Genomic DNA, 25,930 nt, shown 5'->3' with positions numbered 1-25,930 from the left:
TTCTGATAATCTGTAAACACATGGCACCAAGGAGATCACCTTTTGGGTCTGTAGCACATTTGAACACCAGAACAAAAAGGAAGAATGTGCTAGACATTTGAACATGGTTTCCAATCGGAAAAGTAGGCACTTTAAAGCTCTCTAAGTATTTGACAGGCTTGACAAGCCCACATTTTAAAACAAAATTTGGAGAAGGAAGATTTTCCATGGGTGCTGTCAAATTTGGCAGCACAACTGGGAAATAGTTTGCTCAGCGATTACACCTTAGCCATATAAGGCTTTGATTTTTTAATATTCAAAATGAATGGCGTTTCCATTTCATTTGCAAGTGCCATTTTGTGGTTGGTCCAACATGCTGACAATAAAGGTATCAGCGAGTGATAAGCAACTACCAACATTCTGCCTGTGCTTTCAAATTTAGCTAAGATATTAAGCCCATAAATTACATTTGGTTGAAGTGGATGTTTGTGAAAGAGTATATGTGACAGATCTTTCAACAGACATATCCATGATTGAGTATATATGTGGTGCACACAAAAAACAAGCTACATATCAATTGGTGAATAAGCTAATAAAAATACATTTTGATTTTGTAAAGAGAGATTAAGGGTTTGAATACAAATGCCTTTTTTCAATGGGAAAGTCACACTGAAACACTTTGTAAATCAGGCCCTGAGGCTTTTTCTATAAAAAAAAAATAAGTATTCAGTAAGGTTTTACATGTGCAACACTTAATGTTGCAAAGGAACCACAGGATATTTGCAAAGAGAGGGGTGGGGAACATGCGTTGTGGACTCTTAATACTATATAGTGTTGTCTCTGATTGGATACATTTTGAGATTGTGAACTTTACTTTGGCTAGTTTATAGTTTCCAAGAATAATATTATTAGTTGAAAAGTGATGGCTTAGCACTTGTATCCATTTGTTGAATAACACAATTGTAATTAGACATTTGACGGTAATCAGAGTCAGCTGATATATTGTATGCCTGCCCCTGCAGGATCCATCACCCCCATCTGGTATCATTGATCAATCAACTTGAAACATTGTCCTAGATTGATTAACAATATTGTTGAAATGAAATTTCCATGCAGAAGGGATTCCCAAAGGTGGAGACAATATTGACAGCCAGCCTGCCACTGTTCACTATTCCAGATCCAACTCACACATTGTCTGAAAGGCTGATCTCAGAGAAGGCATAAAATGGAGAAGACAAGCTGGGATTGAATAAGTTACCACACATACACATGACACAGAGGTTCTTCCATGCACCACTCATGTCCCTTGTATGTTTCAGCGCACACTCCCCTACACACATACTTCTCTAGCATGTGCCCTGTCATGCTTATCTTTCTGCTCGTCACAGTGATCACATGGCAATGGTTAGAAAAGTATATTGTGCACACAGTGTTGTGGACCTCCTGCATTTCTAGGAAAGGTGCTGTTTTATCAAGTTATGGAACTTTCACTCTGTCTTTGCCTTTTAACACTCATTTTAAATGGAGCATAAGAGTGCTACACCACCATCATTTCTCCCAATGTCACATAGTAAAGGTTTCCAGCATAATAAAGTGCTTCTCTGAAACAGGAGCACTTTACAAGTGCACACCCATTCTCAGTGTAAGTCTAACGTACATGGTTTCACAGAACATGTGCTTACCGTTGTAATTCAGGAAAACAAATAAAGCATACTCTTTAAAACACAATACAAAAGAATACAATCATAATAAAGAACAAACAACTGAGTATATATTGTATTGTTCATTGAATAAATGAGAAGACTCACCCCCACGTCCAAAATTTCCAAGATCATTCTGTCCGCTGCTATTGCTGTTATTTACTGGCAGGCTGGTTGCCGGCCAAGAATCCGCAAGCCAGGGATAAGTGGGGTCACTTGCATTTAAGAGTCCGGGCCGACTAGACCAGAACAAGCAAAAAAGTAAACACAAAGAAGCACTAGGTGAAAACTAGACCTCACAGGAAATGAGTCAACGACATTACTGTGTTTATTAGAAAACAAATCATCCAGGCATTAAAAATGACATCCAAACCTTTTTCTATAACACCCACAGTTTCACAACTCGGAGCAATTCAAGGCATTTCAAGAGATGTACAGACCATACCATAAAGGACATTGCGAAAGGTGCATGGACCTGATTCACATTTTTCAATGGGTGCACCCCATTAAAACACATTTTGTGAATCAGGCCCTATGCATCTTCCAGATACAAAAGAGAACATGTTATGTGATTTGAACAATTGATAAACAATTAATAAGGAAGGATAGATGGCAGCAATGAAACCAAAGCATAGGCAAGCTTTTCTCAAACTGACCTGTATTTTTCCATTACCCATAAAATTCTCTTAAGGGACTGCTAAATATTTTAAAATCAGCAGGGTATATAGACCTCCGGTGTATGTTTTGAACAGCTGGGCGTGGCAGCCATGTAAGGTAGAATTCAGAGGCAAGAAGTATAATTTCTGATCTGTCATGATGGTCGCACTATTTGTGATGCTATAGTCTTTTTGGTTTGGATGAGTTATCTTCTGAGCATCTAGCTCCCATGGCTCATGGGATGCAGTCATCTTTTGCTCTAAACCACTCCTGCAGGTACAATCAAGACACTGGGCCTCATTATGAGGAGGGCGGGCGGTAAGGGGTTAATGACGCCGGTAAAGGTGCCAGAGCCATTAACCCCTTACTGCCCTATGACGAGGTCTGCTTGCGGGACCCGCTAAGGACGCCTGGTTTTAGCGGGTCCCACGAGCAGTCCAGCATGCTAACAACAGGCCCGTTATTAACGGGCCTGTTGTTAGCATGCTCCCCATTCCCATTGAGCCCTATGGGAGCTCGAATGGGAATGGGGCTGTACCGGGTCTGGGTTCCTTGAATGAGGAATTACCGGGCCCTCCAAGGTTGGAAAGGCCCGGTAATTTCTCATTTTAGGAACCCAGACCGGGTACCTGGTAAAGGGGTAGCCATGCCGCTAATAGAGGCATGGCTACCTCCTAACTCGTAATGACCCCCACTGAGTGTCCAAGGTGCTGTGCTCTGTTAGGTAATGGCACAGTTGATATTTAGCATATTACTAGGGGACCCAACTAAGGCCCATATTCAAACATCTGTATCTATTTTGCCCGTTTCTTTGTCCCCTTCTGAGATTTCCTTTTTTCATTTGTATGTTACAGTAACTGTAAGACCTTGTAACGATGTCCTGTGACTTCTTGGGATCAAGGATCGATGACAGTCTGACATCACTCCCTGCGTTGTGTTTGGGATAAAGATCAAGCCATGCACCTTCTCATCAGGTCAATAAGTATATCTAAGGGTGGCTAAAGCGGCTTTCTATGTCACTTTATTTTTTGTTAAATTGTGTCCCTGTGGGTTGTATTGTTAAGATTGTTTACTGTTATCTTTGTCCCATGTGTTAGCTAGAAAACCTGCATTTGGTTTAATATCTGTCCTTTGTAAATAAACATACCACATACGGACGATTATGCTCGTGTAAATAATACAAAACCAAGGGCTGGATTCATGGAATATTTTCCAGGTTCAAAGTGTCTTTGCACTGCCGATACAAACTCTGATTTATCGAACCGTGCAGTCTAGTGTAGTTTCGCAGTGCAAAATCCGGGCATAGTCAGCGCATAGTCATTTTTGCAGTGCAAAATGACTTTGCCCAGACTTTGCACAGCAAAAATATCCTTTGCATAGTTCCATGAATCAGGGTTTGTGTCGACTGTGCAAAGTCACTTTTTAGCAGTGTAAATTCACTTTGAACTCGGCAAATATGCCATGAATCGGGCCCCTAGTGTCTATTCTAATCATCCTGAGGAGATAGAATATGTGCACGTTAACATAACATTGAACCTATCTGTTCAACAAAGCTGAGGACATCTTCAATTAAGCCTTTAAGATACCACATAATCCTTTGGTGAGTCTAGTAAGACATGCTTTGAATGTTTTGCCGTTGGCAAAACCCTGCGGCGGAATGCTGCATGGACGAAATGCATTATAATTGTGAATTTTCTGACAGACCCCTTTAGCTACATCCTTTCAGACGGACATGCGTTTCTACGGTAACATCAATCAGCACATCCAACTGCTTACTCGCCACAACCACCACTTCTCATTCAATCTAATCCTGTTTTGTGAAAATATTGATCAAAAAAGAGATGGAAAGTTATTATAAGCGACTAATTGCAATCTCCATATTTGCAAATCGAAAAGAGATGAGGAGCTATTGGGTGGTTATGAGTTTTTAGTCATTTCAACCGAGTGGACCAAAGGTGTGGAATCCCGTTCCACGACTCCGCAGTGCATTCATCATCCGCGAATCATTTATTCTGTGATCGATTGAGTGCAAATGTTCACTCACAGCAATTTAGTTGCAGCCAATACGGGCTCTTAAGCAACAGCAACTTCATTTGCTAATGTCTAATTAATGCAATAAACATTCCGGGAACAAATGGACACATTCTGCGTGATATTTACTCCTAATTTCTTCATGGCCATTTGGGAGAAGTGAAACATCTGGACTTGATTCCCCTAAAATGCACAGCATATAGATCATTATGCCTTGAAGTGGTTCCTTGGAGTCCTCCAACAGTGATTTTGTGTAAATGAGAATGGACGCCACATGCCTGTATATTTATGGTGGCGGTGCATGGAACCGCTAAGGCGGCAGATAACTCTCCGATAATTAGCAGTGCACGTACCTTCCGTTGCCCATCAGCCCCTCTCTTTGAAATGTGACTGCAGGTGTTACATAGGAGACAAAATAAAGGTTTAGTTAGATAAACAAATGCACAATATGAAATAGTATACATCTAAAAGATGAAGAAGTGGCATTAATGCGATGAGAATAGATGTATGTGCATTTGCAAACGGACCCGACTTTAGATGACCTAAGATTCGTACTTGGCACACATTGTTTATTTGTCTCAGATGGACATCTTACCACAAATATTCTGCAAACTTAAAACTGGGGAAATTAAAATGACTACATTCTTCAATTCAATTTAACGTAAATGATCTTTTTTAACGTAACAGTTCACGTCTCTTACCCGTGTGTTGTTAATATGTCTATGCAGTTGCACAACACATGTGTGTGACTCATTGCATTTTAGCTCATGCTTGGAGGCAAGGCTGAGAATGTGAATTTTGACTATCAGAATCAATCAGAATCCTTCAGTGCTTTAGGACATATACATATAAGAATGCGAGTGTTGGTTCAACATCCCGTCTAAAGTTGAATACATGGAAACAGAGGAATCCTATTCATTTTCCATAGAGAGCATTGTGAACTCGGTATCTTACAGTGACTTCTCATCGGCTGCAGTTAATTGCAACATAACATTGAACCTATCTGTTCAACAAAGCTAAGGACATCTTTAATTAAGCCTTTAAGATACCACATACTCCTTTGGTGAGTCTAGTAAGACATGTTTTCAATATTTTGCCGTTGGCAAGACCCCGCGGCGGAATGCTGCATGGACGAAATGCATCATAATCGTGCATTTTTAGACAGACCCCCTTAGCTACATCCTTTCAGACGGACATGCGTTTCTATGGTAACGTTATGGAAGTGGCAGGTCAGGCACGCGTACTGCCATAACACCTACTGGACAATCAGGGGTGTTGCTAGGTCTGGAAAAGAGCAGTGGCTATGCTAATGTCAGAACTGGTGGGAGTAGCTAGCATTCTAGTTGTAGCAACTGAACTTCTATCTGGGGCTACAACCCAAAGACCCAGGGCTATATCCCCCTCAGCCCACTGCCCCCCCCCGCTAGCAACGCCTCTGTGGACAATGAAGGTAGATCATTTGTATGTTTCCCAGCTGTGGGGCCCCACCTAACTCTCCCTTATGGTAATCAATGTCATGATGATCTGGGTACTTTCAAGGAAATGGTAAAAACTTAGGGCATCCTTATGAGTGTAGTGCTAATAGGAAGAATGAGATATAGTAAATACCACCTTTTCTAAAAGCTACCTAGCGCGGAGTCAGGTCTGCATGGGATATTCATTGCATAGAAAATAAAGCGTGACCTAAATAATCCATATTTGGTCAAGGCAGTGCTTTCTATGCCCAAAGCCATAACTATTCCACACCATCCCAACTCATAAGTAGGTGGTATTGCAAACAACATATGTTTGGTGTTACCACCATTCTTCTAATGACTCCTTAATCACTGATGACTTCTTAATCATTACAAGTATACATGATGTCCTTCATGAAAACAGCATCCTATGGATTTCACTGTACAAAGTACAACCATCGCTGTCAGCATGTATGCACCCATCTGAAATATCCTACAAGGCAAGCTAAACCTTCCATTAAAAACAATTGAGACACAATAGTAGTGTGACCCAGTGCATATTCAAGGTTCTTGGCACTGACAGAGACACATTTCTTTGGTTTCCTTTCAAGAAGCTTGTATTTCGCCAGCAATTAATCTGCTAGGAAAAGTAATGCGTGTGCCTGGGGATCACCATGCGGTTGTGTACTCTTGTTAGAAGACTGTGCCATAATGTAGGGGTGTGCAACTTGCATAGAGGTCCACACAACAACGTGTTCTAGCAGCATCCCTGGCACAAGCTAAACATATCCAATGGGCGGACACTACACGGGAGGCATAGAGCACCTCTTTATCACCTCGCCATCTTTTTCCGCCGCTCCCTTTACAGCTACTTTTGATTAGCCACTATGTCGCTTTGAGATTCATATTTTGTTTCTCGCTCTCCAATTTGCTTTTAAATATTTCCCTGCTACAGATAGTTGTTATTTGGAGGATACCACAACCATACATTTTCTCACAAGAAATGTTAATTTCTTTTGTCCACAACTCAGGCACAGGAGAAATGTAAATGAACAGTCAGAGGTAATGGCACCTGGTTTGCTGTTCAAGAGGGGTTCTGTTTTTATTTGCCATTAGTCAATGAGGCTGGTGGGGAAGATAGCATATACAATTGGTATAATCATTCCAATGGCTGTTCATCAGATATATAAAGAGAGTGCATATAAAAAGTCTTTAGATGTGAGAAACCCTGTGCTGAGAAGTTACTGCCCCTGGTATACTGTAGACGATTTGGCAGGATCGTGTTAATAGCGCTGCCTGGCATCGGCATGTCGAGTCACATATAATTTCATGTATGGTAGATCAATGAGATTTTTTGTGTTTGCATATAAAATGTTGCAATGTTTCGAAAGAATTGATTCAGTAAGTAGCATGTGTGGCTATCTCCTACAGACCACATTGTCACCACAAACATAGCCATTTCATTGTTGCTGCAAAAGACTTATTCAATTTCTTCTGATAAGCTATTTCCCAATTATGAAGTGCAATTGTTCTGTTTCATTTAAGCAATACATCCACACAGATTATAAGCACATAGAAATTGCACCAAGTCGCCTGATGCCCATGGACGATCCTCTTATTTTGCACTCGTAGAGCAGTTTAGGGAAGGACGCACATTAAAAAATTACCATTTACCGGATGAAGAATAATTATGTGTTTTTTCATTTTTTTTGTACAAATTGCTTTCCTTTCTATTATAGAGGAAGAACTTGGCGTGCAATTGAAAATATACAGGAAAAAAACACAATCCATAAACTGAACATTTCATGCAAATTTATTTTGTAGTTGATGGTTGATGACCCACTATTTTACTCCTCATTCAGCAGCTCTGGCGTTCGGTACAAGCCAAACACATGTCGGATCCCCACATCACCCCCATGTCTCGTCACACACAACACAGCATATGTATTGGACCCATGAGAGATGTCATGATATGGGGTCATACCTCTCAAATGTCCATTAGTTTTTGGGATGTCTCTGATAAGGGATGCCCCTGATTGTAAATGGAAAAAAAAAAGATTGGGTGGTGAGCCCACCTGCACCATTCTTTTAAGCATCTTACAATTCACAGTGAAACCATGAGTTAGTTTTAATAAAATACGTTTGACCATTATTCACAATTTTAGTCTATTTCAAATGCATACTTGACAGTTGTGTCCAAATTTCCTGAGCCAGATCCTGTTTTAATTCTCTTGCTGAGCCACATGTTTAAATAGGGTTATCCCTTAAGGCATTGCGGATCCTACTAAGAGAGCCGTGGAAAGATTGAGAGGTATGTGGGTTGTGATGTCTTCCATGATCTATGGGGGAAGCCATTCCAAAACTGCAGCGAATAAGACCTGGACAAAAAACGTGGATGGTAGGAATACCTGTTTTGTGCCAGCTTCCCTTCTTAATGCCACGTGAAACCCTGCGGTGCATGGTTGTATCTGGGGAATCTGAGCAGAGGATGAACATGAAAAACAGGTTGGTGCCCATGTGGCATAACACTCAAGCCCATTGTGATTGCCCGTCGGTCGGCAGGTCAAAGTATATAATTAAGGAGCGGCACAGCATTGCAGATGTTTCTGTATCTATATCAGAGCTCCTCTGCAAAATGTATGTGCTTTTTTTGTGAAGCCAATTTTGTTTTCATTAACGTGCCTTGAAAAAATAGAAGATTACATTTTAGACAAGGTAATCTTCCAGAAATGTATCAGCAGAACGCTGTGTCTGCTTTATAGGATCAGCTTGGTTATGAATTGACCTGTGGTCCGTTTCTTAGTATTTGTCATTGTTGAAATGGCGTTAACATTTAGACAGTGGATGGTAATAATGAGATGTTGGTGAGGAAGCAGACTAAAGGACAGTACCTGCAGGGGTGAAGGTGAAGGACTGAACTGAAAAACAAGAAAGTAATATTGTCATTTACAGACCCTGGCCTAAGGCACCAATAAAAAGGCACAGTTGCCTATATAGAGGGAGAGGGGGGTAAAAGAATCTTTGGTAGCGTTAGACATGCCGGGCATTGCTACCATTACAGACGCGCAACTGTGTGACCAATATTGACAAGGAATTGTTGGAAACAATAAGGAAACATTCAAGTTACGCTGAGTACATTTGCATTTGGATGTGTTTGTTCTCGAGATTGTAATCTGTATAAAAAAAAGACTGTACATGTCATGATTTTTAGGATCATGTTGTATTTGTGTTTTCTGTATGATTGTATATTCTTTCTGTAAGAGTTATCACCCGCTCAGGGGAGCAAGTAAAATAAAAAAATAAACAACTTTGCATTCCTATATAAATTAAAGAATGTCCTTGATGAGAGGATACATACATTAAACAAGCGAATACTGGAATAAAACAATCTTTTAAAGAAAATTGAACACACATTATTTAAAAAAAATGTCAACAACGGTGCCCCTCACAAAATTCAATCTTATCTGCCCCAGCATCTTTCAATCAGCATAATAGATAATGAAAAACATAAGTGTGTGTGCTCCTCTTAAAGCCCCACTCTAAATGAAGATGGTTCGGATACACAGATGTTTCTGTACATGCTTCGTGTTTACACTGGATGGCATCTACCTTTTATCCTGGCTCTCTAGGCTTAAGTTATCACTGTCAAGTTTTATTGAAGAACCATCTTTATGATATGTCTTGGGCATGGTTACATCATCTATCTTTAACTTGTGAGCGGCAAACGCACATGTAGCGCCTCTATTAAGAGTAACTATGTGCTGTGTGCTACATACTTTTATGTTTGCATTTGATTATTTCTGTATTTTAACATGGTTTCTGGTAACAGTTCAACTTGTTGTCATCAATGTTTCGGTTACAGAGTCACTTTTAAGATCATATCATGATCAGAGCACTGTCACCTTCATTATTCCAGGTGTAATGGAACAGCCACTGTCAGGCTGCAAAGAAGGAGTCTGTACCCCATTACATCATTTTCGCAATTTGGCTGCAAAGAACCATGAAGCGTCAATCCATGGTTCCAGTCCTGCATACTGGAGTAGTCAGTGAAACTTGAGTTTACTTGTGACCACTAACAGTGTATGCTTGAATAGCTCTCTGGCTATTGGGATCTGTGGGGGCATATTTGAATTTGAAATCAGGAGCTGGCTGTATTACCCAAAAAGAACCATCAGGACATTAGCAAATGGCTGGCTAAGGGTTACACTGGGATAGCTTATGACAGCATGGCGCCATGAGTCCATGCATCCTTACTAGCTACCTTGAGAGTGAGTGGAAATCCATGTGGGTGCTAATGTGTGAATGTACCAGTAAGGCTACAGGTGGGGCCCTCCTGTCTGATGCCAAAGGTTGCGGGGAGTGACACTTATTATGTACAGCATTCCATGGGTTTTCTTGAAGCTTGTTCTCTTGGGAGAGATGCTAAGTCTAGTGTGTAATGACACATACTTTGCAATCTTTCAATTCTATGGATAAACCTACTGCAGAAGGACACATACAGCTTAGCCACTGATTTGCCAGGTAAACTCCATCAGCATATTGTTAAATAGAAAAGTGTTTTAAGACTGTATGATGTATGCAAAAAAGTTGCACAATTAGGCCATCGATTACATTTATATCCGATATATTTATTGCAATATAGTTTATAGAAATGATGAAAACATTGAAAGCAATACATGAAGGATGTCTTCTTCATTACTATACAACTCTACTGAAAACCTACTTATATTGATCCATGCCTGAAATTGCCTTTGATAGAGTTTTAGAGTTTTTTGAACAACAAAGAATGCTCCATTCGCCACATCTGATGTGGGCTAGGCTGAAAGCATGTTAATCACAGTTGACTCCGAATGCCGACTTGTAATGCTGCTTAAATGTAAAGCAGAACCAAAGGATAGGTTAGCAATGCTTGTGATGCTGTTATGTTGCAAAATTCACATCCATGATGAAAAGTGTGTTTCATGTCCTTTTTTGCTAGATTCTTTCCCTGTAGTGTTAAATTTGATTTAAAGGGAAACAGGACACTAGTCAGTTTATACTTCATTGAACGCATAGCTTGTGCTGCTGCCTACAAGACAACGGGAGGTGGGACTAGAGATGTGTTGGTTGCTGCTAGTCCTCTTTGTATAGTTCACATAGAAACTTACCCAGGATGTTATCTCGTACAGGTTCTTTTTAATGCACGTGTGCACATTGGTGCTTAAGCTATACACCATCATGATGAAGATTAGTGTGGCATGGGTTCTTCTGTACCACTTCTTTATCCATAATTTGTGTTATTTGTTATGCTTAGCCTTCAATTTTCACAGTATTGCCTGCATGCATTGGCACCATTCAACAATGAGGAATAAACATTTTAGTCATAGCATTATTATTATTGTTAAATGATTATCATTATTAAATGTCATGCATCCCAGGTAAGAAATTAGGTTCAGGTTTGGAGTCAGTGCTGGAGTTGCATAATGTGTGTCTGATGCACAGACTGTTAGGACTTGTTTGTGTGCCCTGAGTACATTGCATTAGATAATGGACCTGATTCACAACACGTTTTTGAATGCGATTCACCCAATGAAAAACGCTTTGAGAATCAGGTGCAATGTCTGCACCAACTCGTTTGAAATACTAACTCACCTTGTACGCAAGCACATAGCAGTGAGGGTCATGTGTGTGCCTGGAGGGAACCCCCTTTGGTGGCTTTCAGAAAAAGTCAAAACCTAAGGAACATTTTGATTAGGAATGATGTGACTGAAACGAGTACACCACTGGTGAGACAAACTAGGCTGTGAGGTCTACCGGATATAAAAGGACATTTTCCTTGTGGCAAATGTAGTATGTGTGCCCAAACCAAAGAAATCAGATCAATACAAATTCTGCCGAATCTCACATGGGTGTTTAATGAAATGACCAACTGTAATACATCTAATGTTGTGTATTTAATTACGTGCCCTTGTGGCTTACACTATGTAGGCAAGACCAATAGACAATGCAAAGTCTGTATGGTGGAACATCGGAGCTGCATTAGAAATCAAGTGATTGCAGCCTCTTTAGTAAAACATTTCCTTAATATGAAACATGGCTGCAATGACTTTACGTGGCTTATATTGAAAAAAGTGGCCACAGGAAAGCTGAGACAGACCAGAAATTATTGAACCTGGAACAGAAAATCATTTTTAAATTGCAAAGCAATGTTTTGGGGCTCAATGAAAGTATTGATTGGCCTTTGGTCAGCCAAACATAAAAGTATGATATGATCATGTTTGTGCTTAAGTTATCTTTTGTATGATAAATGTTGCAATTTTGGCCATGCTTGATCTTTTGCATTTAGGAGTATGAATTTCTCATTATTTGTATTTGCCAAGACTACATTTTTAATATGCTTCTGCCTGACATCTGCAATGTATTGCCGGTGTTCTATGTCTGTTTTTGTGTCCCCTTATGCATTTATTCCCTCAACACTGCATGCATTTTTTGCTGGGTTGTTTCATGCAAATATGGCCGCCGTGTTGTTTGCCAGCGAGTGCTCAACTGAATAGTGTAGTCCTCCTTCAGTGTTTACCAGGAAGTTGATAGCGTGTTACAATCCGGACCATATTATTATACTTGGTGTAAACGCATGCGGGTGCCGCACGGTCTGTTTCAATCCCCGCGAGTCATTAGCGAGGAATATGCCATTTTGAAATTAGAGGTGAGCATGCTGTCTTTGAAATACACTAGTCACGTTATGGTCGGTGATTTGGGTTAGTTCTATCCTTTTTTCACTGCACTTCTCACCTGCTGAGTAGATGGCTACTGTATACGGCCCCTTGCAACTTCATGGCTTTTTAGCATGTTAGCGCACACTTTCTATTTTAAAAAAAAAACCTGTTGGATAGGATCACATTTGTATGGCATAACTTTTGCAGGTAGAAGCCCGAATGCATGACCATGGGTGGTTTGGTTGTGGGATCTTTTTGGCACCCTTATAGGCTTAAACATCTAGTACCTTGGTTTCCACCCAAGATTCTGGTAATCATGGTGTATCAGTGCATTTTGTTGTGATCCTGAGTTGGCTTGTGATCGCTCTTTTGAATTGCAGAGTGACACTGCGTCATTTTGCAGTTATCTGTGGACTGGATCCGGTTGTCACAACAAGGGAGTCCCTCCCTGTGCCTCACGTTGTGGGTTTCTTCACCTCTGTGGAGGTAATTCCCATCTGTCATATTTTGAACATATCATGATTGTTGTTCTTTAGTGACCTGTAGCTGAAATGGTATGGATGGCTCATTGGTAGTTTGATGTGTTCTTTCTAGGTGTGACGATATCTCGGCGGACTGGGACGCCTTTTGAAGTGTTTTGGTTTTTCAATGAAGAAAAATTAGCTTATCGGTCATTTACAGACGTGCATTGAAGGTTCACCATGATAAGGTAAATCTAAGTGGTTTAATTTGATTTTTAGACCTTGTGTGGAGCTGCTCTCTTTTTTGAGCCGATTCCACATTTACATTTGGTAATACCCCCTCCCCTGTGGGACTGACTAGTTTCCTCTGCCTCTTTTCCTTGCAGGCTGTTTGCATGAAACTACCCATTCAACACGGTGTTGAGAAGAATAGTGGATGTTTTAAAGTTTCCCCTGAAGAATGTTCGCCCGAAAGGGGCATTGAAGAACAGAAACATGGTGGGATTATATGTTTTTTATTGACACATTTACGTTTTTGTGTATTGTGATATGTGATTTCGTTTGTGTCTTGGGTATGTGTTTATTTTGAAGCCTAGCTTTTTAGATTGTGTAGGTTTTCGTGTTAGCATTTACACTGTGTTAGGGGAGGCTAGTATTTTACGTTTTAATTTAAATATTATGAATAAAACAAGAATATTTTTTGAAATTTGGAATGTTGCACGCAGTCTATGTTGTCAAGACTTGTAGTGCCTGGAAAATCTTTCAGAGGTTTCTACTTGATGGGGGAGAGAGAGGGGTGCAAGTAGAGAAAGTTTACCATCTTATCCTTCTTTTATGATATATATCAATATTCCTATTAGTGGAGTAAGATGTGGTTCGTGTAAATAGGAATTTTTGTACCTATTTGAATACATGTGCCTGGGGGGAATTAACAGCGCAATCTACTTTACAAAGCATACGCATAGACAGTCATAATTTCTCAGAGTGTCCGTCACAACCAACCATGCTGGCTGGTAGTGCGCAAAATGTAGCCAGTAGCAACTTCAAATGTGCTGGTTTAACACTACTTTGTTAAAACGCATACCATGCACACTTGCTGACACATAACTGAGTGGATGATAAGGTGATGCAGTGGGTCTGATTTACAAAAGTGTTTTTTTAATGGGAAAGTCGCATTGAAAAAAAAACTTTGCAAATCCGGCCTTGTATAGCCCACCAGTTTGGTGCAATTGTGGGCAACATGGGCGCTGCATTTTTATCTTACCTGCATAATTGCTGAGACCCTTCCTCTTCTTTCTGCGCCAATACAACCAGATGCTGAATCCCATGAGAATCACCCAGCATGCACCGCCGATACCAGCGATAAACGCAGGTTGCTTTACGACATCAGTGATCTGCTCGGTTATGCTGTTGTTATTTTCTGTAATAACCACTTCATTTCGGCTTCCTGTAAAAGTAAAATAAGACCAAATCAGCTGGCCATGTGGAATAATTTCAACATAATATCTGTCTTTGAATGTGAACTTTACTTTGGTTAGTTTATAGTTTCCAAGAATAATATTTGCTGAACGGGGATTGCATAGCACTTGTATCCGTTTCATGACTAACTAAATTGTAATTAGGCATTTGGCAGTAATCATGAGATTACCGTCAAATGTCAAAGGCCGTCTCGTTGGCTCAACATATTTGGTTTGTCAGGCATACAACATTTTAAACTTTGCTGATATTTCCCAAGCTTTGGAGATCACCCTAATTCATTTGGTAAACCCTCACACACCTAGAGGTGGGTAGGTTGATCAGAACTATTTGAATGAGACCAGCTGAGGGCAGAATCTGACCCACTTGGAGAAGGAAGAGTCTGGTGTAGAAAGTGTTGGGCAGAGGGAAAATGCAGCACATAGATGGGAAGAAGACTTTGAAACTGAAAGCTTCATGTGTTTTGGAGATCAAGATTGTTGAGCAAATGGCAGTTTCCATTGAGTTCATAAGGTGAATCTCAGGTGATGGAATATGAAGCAAGCGTCAGGTAGAGGTTGAAGAGAAAAGGAAAGCAGAGAATAAGAAGATAACTAGAGGCTTGGGTGAAATCTAGAATAGAAGTAACATTTAAGAAGCAAGGGGGTAAAGAGATAATGGGCCTCATTACAACTTTGGAGGTAGCCATGGTGCTATTGGCGCCATGGCTGCCTCCAAAACCATGTCCGGGTCTGGGTTCCCTGAATGGGGAATTACCGGGACATTCCGAGTTTGGAGGGTCCGGTAGCCCCCTTCAGGGAACCGGGGCCCGGTCCTTCCCCATTCCCATTTGAGCCCCCATAGGGCTCAATGGGAATGGGGAGGGAGCTAACAACGGGCCCACACATAATGGGCCCGTTGTTAGTTCCCTGGTTCCCTCGAGGAACCCACTATGGCCGTCTGGATAAACCAGACGTCCACAGCGGGCCCCGCGAGGGAACTTCGTAATATTGCGGAGTGGGTTTAACGGCTCCGGCACCATTACCGGCGCCGTTAAACCCATTCCGCAATAGTTATAATGAGGCCCTATGTTTCAAAAAGTAAGAATGTTGAGAAGGACATTGAAGAGGACAGAATGAGGGAATGCGTTAGGATTCAGAGGGAAGATGTTCAGAAGAAACAACAGTCATGCTAGTTCAGAACAGAAAAGAGAGATACATATGAACAAGAATAGACATGTGGCAATAGAAATAAGACTACTGGTGCGAACAAGAATCTACACATTTACTATAAATGGGTTGAGGGATGTTATAATCTCAGCTTTCTTTTCACATTACTCAATAGTGAGCATGAGAGCGGTGAGAGGTGATCCACGAGGGGAACTGGATTCCTTCAGAGCACAGGAGACGTAAACATGGATGCATGATGGAGAAGACAGACACGAGCAGTGTGTAATATGCTTCAACCTCCCCTCTGTTCTAAGAAGGATTTGCATGGGTCCAATCCAGAGCTCTAAGGATTATGTGTTGGTGGAAGGCAGTGCAAGGTGGTCAAGTTTAAGGAGCCAATGAAGGGGTTGCTTTGGATCATTCTTGACATAAAACGGTAGAGTGGTGTCCGTTGCACAAAGACTTTTCAGTCAGTAAATTCGATTTCAACTTGTCCTGATTTACAGTTACTCAGGAGTATGTCAGGTGTACTCAAAGAAACTCCTTTGGGAATCAGCCCTTAGACTTGATGTACAACACATACTGAATATGCATTTCTAACCGATTATTTAGTATGTGCGTGGACTTGAGGAGAAGTTACAGTAGGAGTGTGGACTTTGAAAAAGTGCTGTAGGGCAGACATTTCGAGTGTTGCTCTATCATGAAATTGGGAAGGCAATTTGTTATGCTATAGCTCAGCTTTTGGTTTGCAAACACAAAGCGAGTGTGGACGTTTCCACTTGCAGTCGTCCACCACTGGCAAACATGGGCCAACATGCTTCGTCAATATCAGCACATGTAAAAGAGTTAGAACGCATAAGGTTTACTGATAATTTTAGATGTGTTTGGTTATTTTCTTACAAATAGTTCATAATTAAAGGGTGCCCTTTTGAAAGATAGGTGCCCTCTGTGATTATAGATACGGATGCATGCGTTCTTAGCAGGAGTACTAGATTTTGGCACACAAATGCATTTACCATATTGTTTTCTGGATACCTGATGGAAAACAGAGTATTGTGCCTGATACAGACAGCACCCCCACACACGCGCACATACGTTTCTTTAGTAGACTGAGCTCTATGTTAATGAACAGTATGTCATGGCTTTGCTAATGTCGTTAATAATTTGTGTGAATCAGCTTTCTTTCTGTAAGAGCATCCATGTCTGAAATTGCCAGTGCGACCTTTCACCCATGTAAAATAGCAATTAGCCATGGTGCTAGGACGAAGCTTCGTTAGAGTTGCTCTCATGAAACATTTTCAAATTGCACCAGTAAGGAAAAGAAGGGTGTTCTCTAATGTGTCTAACGCACAGACACTATGGGCCTCATCACGAGTTGGGAGCTATACCGCCGGGACTATTAGCCCTACTGCCAAAACCCCTGGCGCTATTAGCGCCGGATCACGGGTTTGGCGGAACAGTAACTCCCCATTCCACATTGGGCCCATTTGGGAATTTCCCATTCCCCATTGGGCCCAATGGGGAATGTTCGCACTATTACCACCAGCGGTATTACCGCCAGCGGTAATAGCACCGAAAATTGGCAACATCGCGGTTGATTTAACCCCAGCTCAGAGCTGGCGGTAAATCCGCCAAGCCCGTGATTTGGCGGACCCTTAAATGCGATGGTAATAGCGTTACCGCCGCATTTAGGGTTACTGCCAAACTCCTGATGAGGCCCTATGTACGGACATTTGACAGATCAATGAGCAACTCCTGAATTACAGTATGGGCAGATGACAGTCATATTGTATTCTGATCATGGAGTGAAATGCTTTGGACATGCCTCTGAAATGAGTTTCAGCAGTTTTACATAATGGTATAACTGATGACTCTTAGAAGGCATTGGGCCTCATTACACGGATGGCGGAGAACCATGGCGCTATTAGCGCCATGGTTCATGCCGGTAAAATACCGGCACCGCCTTGGCGGAAAGGGGAATTACTGCCCCATTCCAAGGTTGGCGGGGCTCTAATTCCTCCTTCCACCATCGCCCTTCCCTATTCCCATTTTTTCCCCATACGGCATAATGGGAATGGGGAAGGCACTAATTACGGTACCGCAAATTGCGGTACCGTAATTAGCTCCCTGGGTCCCTTTGCGGGTTGGTTTTTAACGCCTGCAAAAAGCAGGTGTTAAATTCCCCAACCTGCAAAGGGACAAAGGGATTTCGTAGTAAGGCGCTAAGGATTTACCGGTACCGGTAAAATACCGGTACCGGTAAATCCTTACCACCATCCGTGTAATGAGGCCCATTGTGTCTCTCGCCAAATGTGTGTAGGCCCACAAGTAGCCACCATGAATAGGACATGATAGGCACCTTTTCATTGAGACAATACAATACATTTTACGCAGCTCGCCAGATGTCCTACACTTTGAGTTCATCACCCCTCATCATCGCCTATGTTGGCTAGGGAAGAAGGGAATTGTAGCACAAAACATCTGGAGAGCCAAAGGGTGCAGAGCCCTGGACTAAAATATATGGGCCAACTGCAAAATAGCCTTTGGTTGCATTTGCTTTTCTACACGTGCTTTCACAGTTTCTTTCCTATGAATTCAACCTACTCCTGATACCTTGGAAGGATAGCTCAGGGGCAACGTGCTCGCATTGGAAGCAAGACGACACGGAGCACCACAGGTTCGATCCCGGGGTTCATGCTTAGAAAACTCTGGGTATTAAGCGTGTTATAAATAACCTATCATATGATATGTCCAGTGCCATCTTTTGCACACTATTTCTTGAATACATGTGCTGCAAAGGAAATGCAAGCCCACATGTCTTCTTTATTCACTATTGAAATCGGAAAATCTCCATATCCATTGGTATGTCTGTCGGATCGACCACCAGATCGGACTTCCTGTCCCCCTGTCAATATAACCGATTAACTTTAGCAGAAATAATAGTCTTTCCAGGTGGACTTCGTAATGGATGCAGATGGTACTCCAATCTTTTTTAAGCGAAGAGGAAACCACCATCAAACATCTAACAGTATGTACTTGCTTCTGTGATCTTCCCACCTTTCGCTGGATTTGAGCATGATCTGTACACATGACAAAGTCCAGTTGGAAAGGCTCTGCTATTAACCAGAAGGCTCCTTTTTTTAGCATATTCTGCAAAGTGCTGCAGTAAACGCTCTGGTTTCCAGCAGGCTTGACAATTGAAATGTCGTATTATTAGGTCTGCACAAAAAAATGAATTGATTCAGAACACATGAGCCAGATCGATTGTGGGCCTTTCTCCTCAAGATCACATCTTAGCAGCCATCATTGGCTGACTATTGAGAACCAGATTAAATGTGTATCTGTGTGTATAATATTAAAAATCTTAACTGCCAGGCACCTAATTTCTTTGCCAAAAAATCTGCCTCTATAATCATACTCGTTCTCTACATACTTCCATAAAACATTGCATGGAAATCTGAGCAGCACGACAAGTCCACTCAGAGTCTCAGGGTCATCTGTATGTGCCTATGGAATACCATACCTTATTCTTCCAAGTGTTCTTGGAAGTTTCTGAAATGCTAGATACCAGTAATGGTCTTTGTGGAGTTTTATAAACTTATATAAATAGACAATAGAAATGTATATATGCTGAGCAATGTATCTATCTTCCTATCTATCTATCTATCTATCTATCTATCTATCTATCTATCTATCTATCTATCTATCTATCTATCCATCCATCCATCCATCCATCCATCCATCTATTATCTTGTTTCTATGGTCCCTAACAGAGGTATCTCATATACGGCAGGCGTGTCTTCATCAATGCTGTCAGTCTACGTAATTAGATCACATAGTATGGGTGTATATGACCTGCAACGCTCCATTGTTCGTGGGAGAAACAGATATAATGAAGCCTAATGTCTTCATCTCATTGAAGTAATGAAGGACAAAACTAATTTGTTGTGCATAAAATAATTGCACCCATCAGATTCAATTGCACCTATTACTGTGAAGGTTTGCAGCTGTTCTCGCCATTATTTCTCGAGGACGAGCAGTGCATGACTCTATCTTGGAACATGCCACAATCATTCCTTCATCATAGTGCACATTTCGTGTTATGTCCTACCCATTGAACTACACAAGTTATGTCTCTGTGGAGTTTTCAAGCATTTTTAATAGGGCAAACACATGTCCTTTATTTTTGCCAACACATTGCTGGATTTAATTCAAAGCAGCTTTCTTAAAAATACCTGCAAACAGGATACACCTTGGAAATCGTAGGATGATTTATTTATTATTGTACACATTTCCCTCAAAATATCATCATGTGATAGAAAACCCTTATCGAGGGCCTATTAGCGTGCTTGTTATTATGTAGTAGCCATGTTATAACATATTGGTCATTTCCAGAACACTTTTCACTTCCTTTATCATCTGAGAGTAATGCCTGTTATGTTTGCTCTGCATGAGTGTATGCATTTGCAGAATTGACCCTTCATGCTGAGTTCACTACACACATGTTAGACACTGTCATGCACTCATATGTTTGCACCATGTGACAGATCCCTTTCTACCATCTGTCATCGACTGTCAGTATATATTTACCGTAGCTGGTCACAGCTGTGGTCTAACAAAATGGCCACTGCTCTGCAGGGGTACAGGGAGGATTAGCAAATTCTACTCCTACTCAGACCCACACTACTGCTAAACCAGCCGTGATCCCAATAAAAAGCTGAAACAGGCACATGCTAACATGTATACTCCCATTGCCTCTTATGGTAATGTGGGGCAAGTGCATGCTATACACATCAGGAGGGATGTGAGCTACCACAGAAGCAGGCCAAACTACTCTACTGGGGTACCACAATAAAAGAATGTACAACCAATAGGGTACTTCAATTATACTAAAAACAAAACACACTAATCAAAAGCAATAGAACACACCCCTGTAGGAAAATGCACAGAGTAGGTATAGTTTGCAATGAAAGGCTTGCTCTAGGTTTGAAGACATGGGTGTGCAGGCAATCAGTGTATTTTAAAAAGGGTGAGGGTGGGGTCCTTATTGTCACTATGGCCCTTGAAGACAGACCAGGGGACAGAAACATGTTACTGTTCTTGCTTGTGCTTTGGCTGGACAGTGTTAAACCAGGTTCTAAGCACTTTACAGTTGGCTTTGTCGGCTTCAAAATATTTATAGTTGGTGTATCCCAATGGATTGAAGGCATGAGGCAGTTACGTTGGTTTGAGACAATCCAGTAAAGTGTGTGGCCCTGTAGTAGTGATCTTTTTAAATCAAATGAATAAGAGGCTGATGATGGATCATGTCACTGTCTCGAGTCAGCCGGGTAGACGCAAAGAGGGCCATGGAAGCAATGCAGATCTTCAGTGACAATCATTTAAATGAAGACTGGAGTGCAGGTAGATGCTGGGTTGAGACAGAGGCTATATGGCTCAATATCAGATAAAAATGATGAGTGTCATATTCAACACTGGGCGTTTATAGGAGCACAGCATGTTTCAGTTTGAAAACGGATGAAAGCTATAAAACAGGGTCCAGAGATGTTCCTTGACTTCTGATTGCTTGGGATATCCATCCATGGTCTCCAGGGGCAAGATAAGGCCTTGCCCTACACTTCACAGCCATGGATATTTTAAGAGTGCACTTGCAGGGTCTGCCACCTACAGTGAGTGAGCATGTTCCTGCATACAGTCACAGCTTGCAGTACTCTTTTTCCAGCCTGCCAATCACTGAATATGTTCATCTGGTATGGTTGAGAGAAAACGTGTACTCTTCTCTTTGAAGTCTTTGATTTCACATCTGTGGAAGAGGACTTTGGCTCAGACTGTACCACCAAAAATGTTTGAGGTGTAATCCTTCTTCTTCAGTAGTCCAAAGATGATTCAACAGTGGGTGTTGAATCACTGCTTACTTAGGCAATCTTCTTAAGTGTATTGTTCCTCTGCTGGACTACTGTAAGGGGTGCAATCTAGGTTCCTCTTTGAGAAACCTCTCGCTAGGGATGTCATGACATGATAGCTATGTCTGTAGGAAGTGGGAGATTCAGGGGCCTTACTAAATCTCAAAATGGTGGAACGCTCTCTTGCTGTAAAGTCCTCTTCTGGGCTATTCTATCAAACACTATTCAACTGACTGCCTAGTTCAAAGAGTCTCTGTTATTTACCACCCTTGTAGAATTTCCTTTGGTCTGGATACCCTTGCCAATGGAGCACTGGCATGCACCCAACTCCTTTTACAGGAAAGACAAAGTTGTCTGTTTTGAGTGAAACTCAGTCGCATACAGGGAAATCACAGGAGGCATTGACAGTGAGGTAAATGGGAACCAATATGAAAATAGAATGGCCACCAAGTGTTTTGCAAATATACGTGTGGATTACTAGAGAGTACCAAGTACTAACCATACATGGCTTATATGTAGAGTGTCTGGGACCACACACATATGCATTCGGATTAAGGATACCATGATTAAAGGTAGTTTATAGCTATTGGAGCTTTGGGCTCCTTAACCCTGTTGGCAGGAATGCACATGCCACTTTGTCACTGCCATGAGGCCAAACTACATGCCCGTTGCTGAGAGGTTTAGTAGGGTTAACTGTGAGCACTAAGCTTTTCAGCTTGGAACATTATGAAATGGGAGTCTGTATTAGCAGTCCTTAATTACAGAGACAGATCTACCCACATCTTTTTTAGACATACAATATTAAAAATAAAGGGAATCACAGGCTTTTCTGTCTTTATAAGTCTAATTATGTTGCAATTGATCAAAGTCAAGTAGGTTTAGGATTATCTGGTGAACAAGGGGGCCACCATTCTATGCAAAACTGTGTTTCCATAGTTTAAGGTGCTTGTACACTTTAGATTGTGTGTACATAGGGTTATTTGTAAAACCATGACTCGTGTTGGGTAATGCAACTTGCTTCAGGTACAAGCAAACACTATCCTTCTGAATACAAAAGTGATGGGTGAGTACCAGGAAAGCATGTATTCCTTAGTTTGGGTCACCAACGTGAGTGGGGAGATGCTATCAGACCTCAACCCATGTCACATGCACAACTGCATTTACATTGATAGGTCTTAAAAGGTATGTCACAGTAAATGCATTTTTCCCAATTCATTCTCACAGCAGTGGCCAAATTCACTGCTCTGTGACTGGTCCTCTGTATCTGTGGGCCACTTCATACAGCCGCATGTGTGTAACCCCCTTGCACTTGAAATCTGTATGCCTGACAACTTCCCACTTACACGTCACCTTGGGCCATACTGCACTACACGCGTTTGCAGTAATATGAGTTCATATACTATGCTTCATGACCAAAAGGTCAACAGAGCAATTGACACCAACATCTGAATCTAAGCACCTTCTCCAAAGATGCTCTAGTGGAATCAGAAGAGTGATTTATGCTATGATATAAGGCATCTGATTGGATCATGGCTCTGAAGAGATCTTCATCAATGAGTGACATTGATGAAGTTGTGTTATACTAATTAGGACTACTAATTCTTTAAAACATTTTGAGTACATTGGAAAACACAGATTAAGAAATACTTTTTAAAGAGAAGGGATCATGAATTTTCAACATACACAATATCAAACTAATCGATGTGAAAACTGAAAATTTAGTTGAGACAATCTTATGTAAATCTGATAAATGCACAGTGTGAAATGGAGAACATTTTATAAGCAATGAATACAACATACACACTCGACTGTTAATCTTAACAGCAATATCACAAAAGAAACCAATTTTATTAGCTTGACTATTGGAAGAAGAATGAGTTGTCACTTCTTAGATAACTGCCTCCCCATGGGGAACATAACAACATGTCATGATGGTGCATGGGGGAGGCATACAACAGTATAAAATAATAACTGTTTATCAGTTGTTTAATTTTAAAAATGCAATATTTCAACATTCCTACAGAAAACGTGACACTCATGGGTAACTTTGAGCTTTATTGTTTTTGCTTTGTTCGCAATCAGGACCTTAATCGATGTAATTAAAAAATGCGCAGAGCTAACCTTAGTAATCACTTTTCAGTCAAGGCGTAATAGCTGTAACGCAATAGGCTGCAAAGAAGATCGGCGAGGCAGAGATTCTAGATAATTAAAGGAACAATTAGCAGCCATCTTGAGTATAATTACATTGAAAAGGTAACTGCTCTCCAAGGTCCAAGTGGCCTTTTGAAGTTAGTTCGTTAGTGCCTTTATCATACATCCATTAATAAATAACTCACTTACAATATACATTGTTTCGGAATATATGAACTATGAGTCAGAAGCCAAACATAAAAGGGGCTTAAATGTGTCTTGTTGTGTGTATGTGATATAATAAAATGAAAACAGAAGACAAGGTTGTCTGATTTTTTAAACAAAGCAAGATCGCTTACATCAATATCGCGTACATCAATGTTTGCTCTCAATTCCAAAGCTTCCTGTATGTAATTGCTGTGCTCATGATATGGAGGGTCCTCTTTCTGCATGTCTCTTGCCCTGCCTGCTCATCGCCTCATTGTTGTTTCTTAACTGAGGAGCTATACTCTTCGTGAGAGGTGATCATAGGTACTAATGGGAGGAAAAGGCCAATGCACAAATGGAGTGGGATGACTTGGTTCCTGATGATTTCACGCCAGTAAGAGTACTTACCAAGTGGAGATTTAAGATAAGTGGCACCAGAAATTTGAGAAAAGTCGTAGAGGAATTCAAGGAAAATGGGACGTTTTTGCAAGAGAATCAGGACAATTCTTTATAAATTGAAGATTGCATGATAGGTGAAGGGACAATCAACAAAGATCAGTGCATTGAAAATAAAATGTGGCCATTTTACAGAAAGGGTTAGTCACTTCATAGGGGGCATACCTCTATTTGCAACAACTTTCAGGAAAATTTGAAATTCTTAGAATGTCCTGGGTTTTATGCTACAGTGCATATGCGGACAGGAAGCTGGTTTCCTTTGTTTATATCAGAAGCTCCAAAGACTATGTTAAGCAAGTGCCTAATCCCACATTTTAATATAGCCTCATAGACTTAGGGGAGGGATCATTATGGCCAGATTATGACCCACCACTAAGGTATGGCCTGAGGTGAAGCTAAGGAAGGGTCATTATACCAGGTGACAACAACCCCTCCCAAGGTCTATAGGGCTTTTAGCATATGGCAAATGTAAAAATACATGTTTTGGGGTATTGGTGGTTAAGTAAAACATGTGACATTAAGAGTGACTAACATACATGTTATGTTATGTTATGTTGTGTTATTTGCCATTTATATAGAACTCCATATATCATTGTTATGACCTAAAAGGGCTAGTAGGCTGAACACCCTTGGGGCCGTGGTCCAGGTCAGTTGACAGGGTAAGGTGTCATAGGGTGCTTGGGTGCACCAGTTATGTGTGTTGCTGATTCAATTGCCTGATGGTAGCTGCATCCTAGCATTAGGCGTGGTGGTATTGATGACAGTTGAATGTGTGCACTCTGGAGGATGGACACCAAGACAGGGTTCTGACTGAGTTAGTGTGATGCTGGAAATGGACCGGAGGGACAGGGCCTCCGCATCCTTGTCCTTTACTGCTTTTTATCATGTGTTCTGTCATGTTTTCCGTGCAGGAGTTCATTTGGGACTCCTGGCGGTGCAGTTCTCTCTTTTCTGGTTTGGTGAACCGACCCATGGGGTACCCTTATGGCACCCATGGGTAGGGGTACAACCCTGTGCCCATAGTGTATGTTTTTGGGCACCTGTGTGTGGCCCACAGAGCAGAGTATGGGCTGGTTGCAGCTCCATGCTGAAATGACTGGTGCCCTGAGCGTCCTCCATTTTGGGATGCCCAGGCCCTGTCATTGGAATCAGTAGATTCCTGATGGAGACAAAATGGTCTCCATGGCCTCTTGCCTTCCATCACCTGTTACCTTGATCTTCCCGAAGTCCCGGGAAGCCCTGCCTCTGTCCCTTCACCCTGAATGGCTGTTGGGTGGAAGTTCCATATATGGTAGTGTGGGGAAGTGCTGACCAGACTGGCTGGAGCCTTCTCATCAACCGTATGTTGTGGGTACGCCTGTGGGTGGGACCTGGGTGAATGGAGTGTGTGACCAATACGCATTCTATGTTGTGGGTGTCTAGTATCTGGTGGTTGACACAATGACTGAGACAGCCCTGCCCGAAACCGGTATGAATGCAGTATGGAGTGTTGAATGGCTGGTACTTGTCCCAATACACATAACTTGTTGTGGATGTCTGGAGAGAAGTGAATGGCCGGAATGCCCTGTGTGCCTGATTGGCTGCCTGTCTGCATGAATGCCCTTACTCGTGATTGGAGCTTGAGAGTGACCCA

The 25,930-nt window shown here is 41.4% G+C and overlaps 1 protein-coding gene across 10 annotated transcripts in view; it reads right to left on the bottom strand.

Moving 5' to 3' along the window:
* The window catches only part of ROBO2 (roundabout guidance receptor 2), a 974,141-nt gene that overhangs the window by 72,694 nt on the left and 875,517 nt on the right, over positions 1-25,930 (bottom strand). For 4 of the 10 annotated variants that reach the window (XM_069636438.1, XM_069636435.1, XM_069636440.1 and 1 more), the window contains exons 17-19: positions 14,242-14,424; positions 4,721-4,757; positions 1,788-1,918 (exon numbers count right to left, since the gene is read on the bottom strand). In XM_069636438.1, coding sequence (XP_069492539.1) covers positions 1,788-1,918; positions 4,721-4,757; positions 14,242-14,424 — 351 coding nt within the window. Of the gene's footprint in view, positions 1-1,787; positions 1,919-4,720; positions 4,758-7,805; positions 7,854-8,229; positions 8,299-8,712; positions 8,740-14,241; positions 14,425-25,930 lie in introns of all 10 variants that reach the window. The other 6 variants (XM_069636436.1, XM_069636431.1, XM_069636437.1 and 3 more) reach the window with 4 other exon arrangements.

Source organism: Ambystoma mexicanum, chromosome 7p (genome assembly GCF_040938575.1).
Source record: "Ambystoma mexicanum isolate Mex_15411 chromosome 7p, UKY_AmexF1_1, whole genome shotgun sequence".
NCBI classification, from domain to species: domain Eukaryota; kingdom Metazoa; phylum Chordata; class Amphibia; order Caudata; family Ambystomatidae; genus Ambystoma; species Ambystoma mexicanum.
The sequence above is the reverse complement of the archived record's forward strand: the minus strand, read 5'-3'. Positions and strand labels throughout refer to the sequence as shown.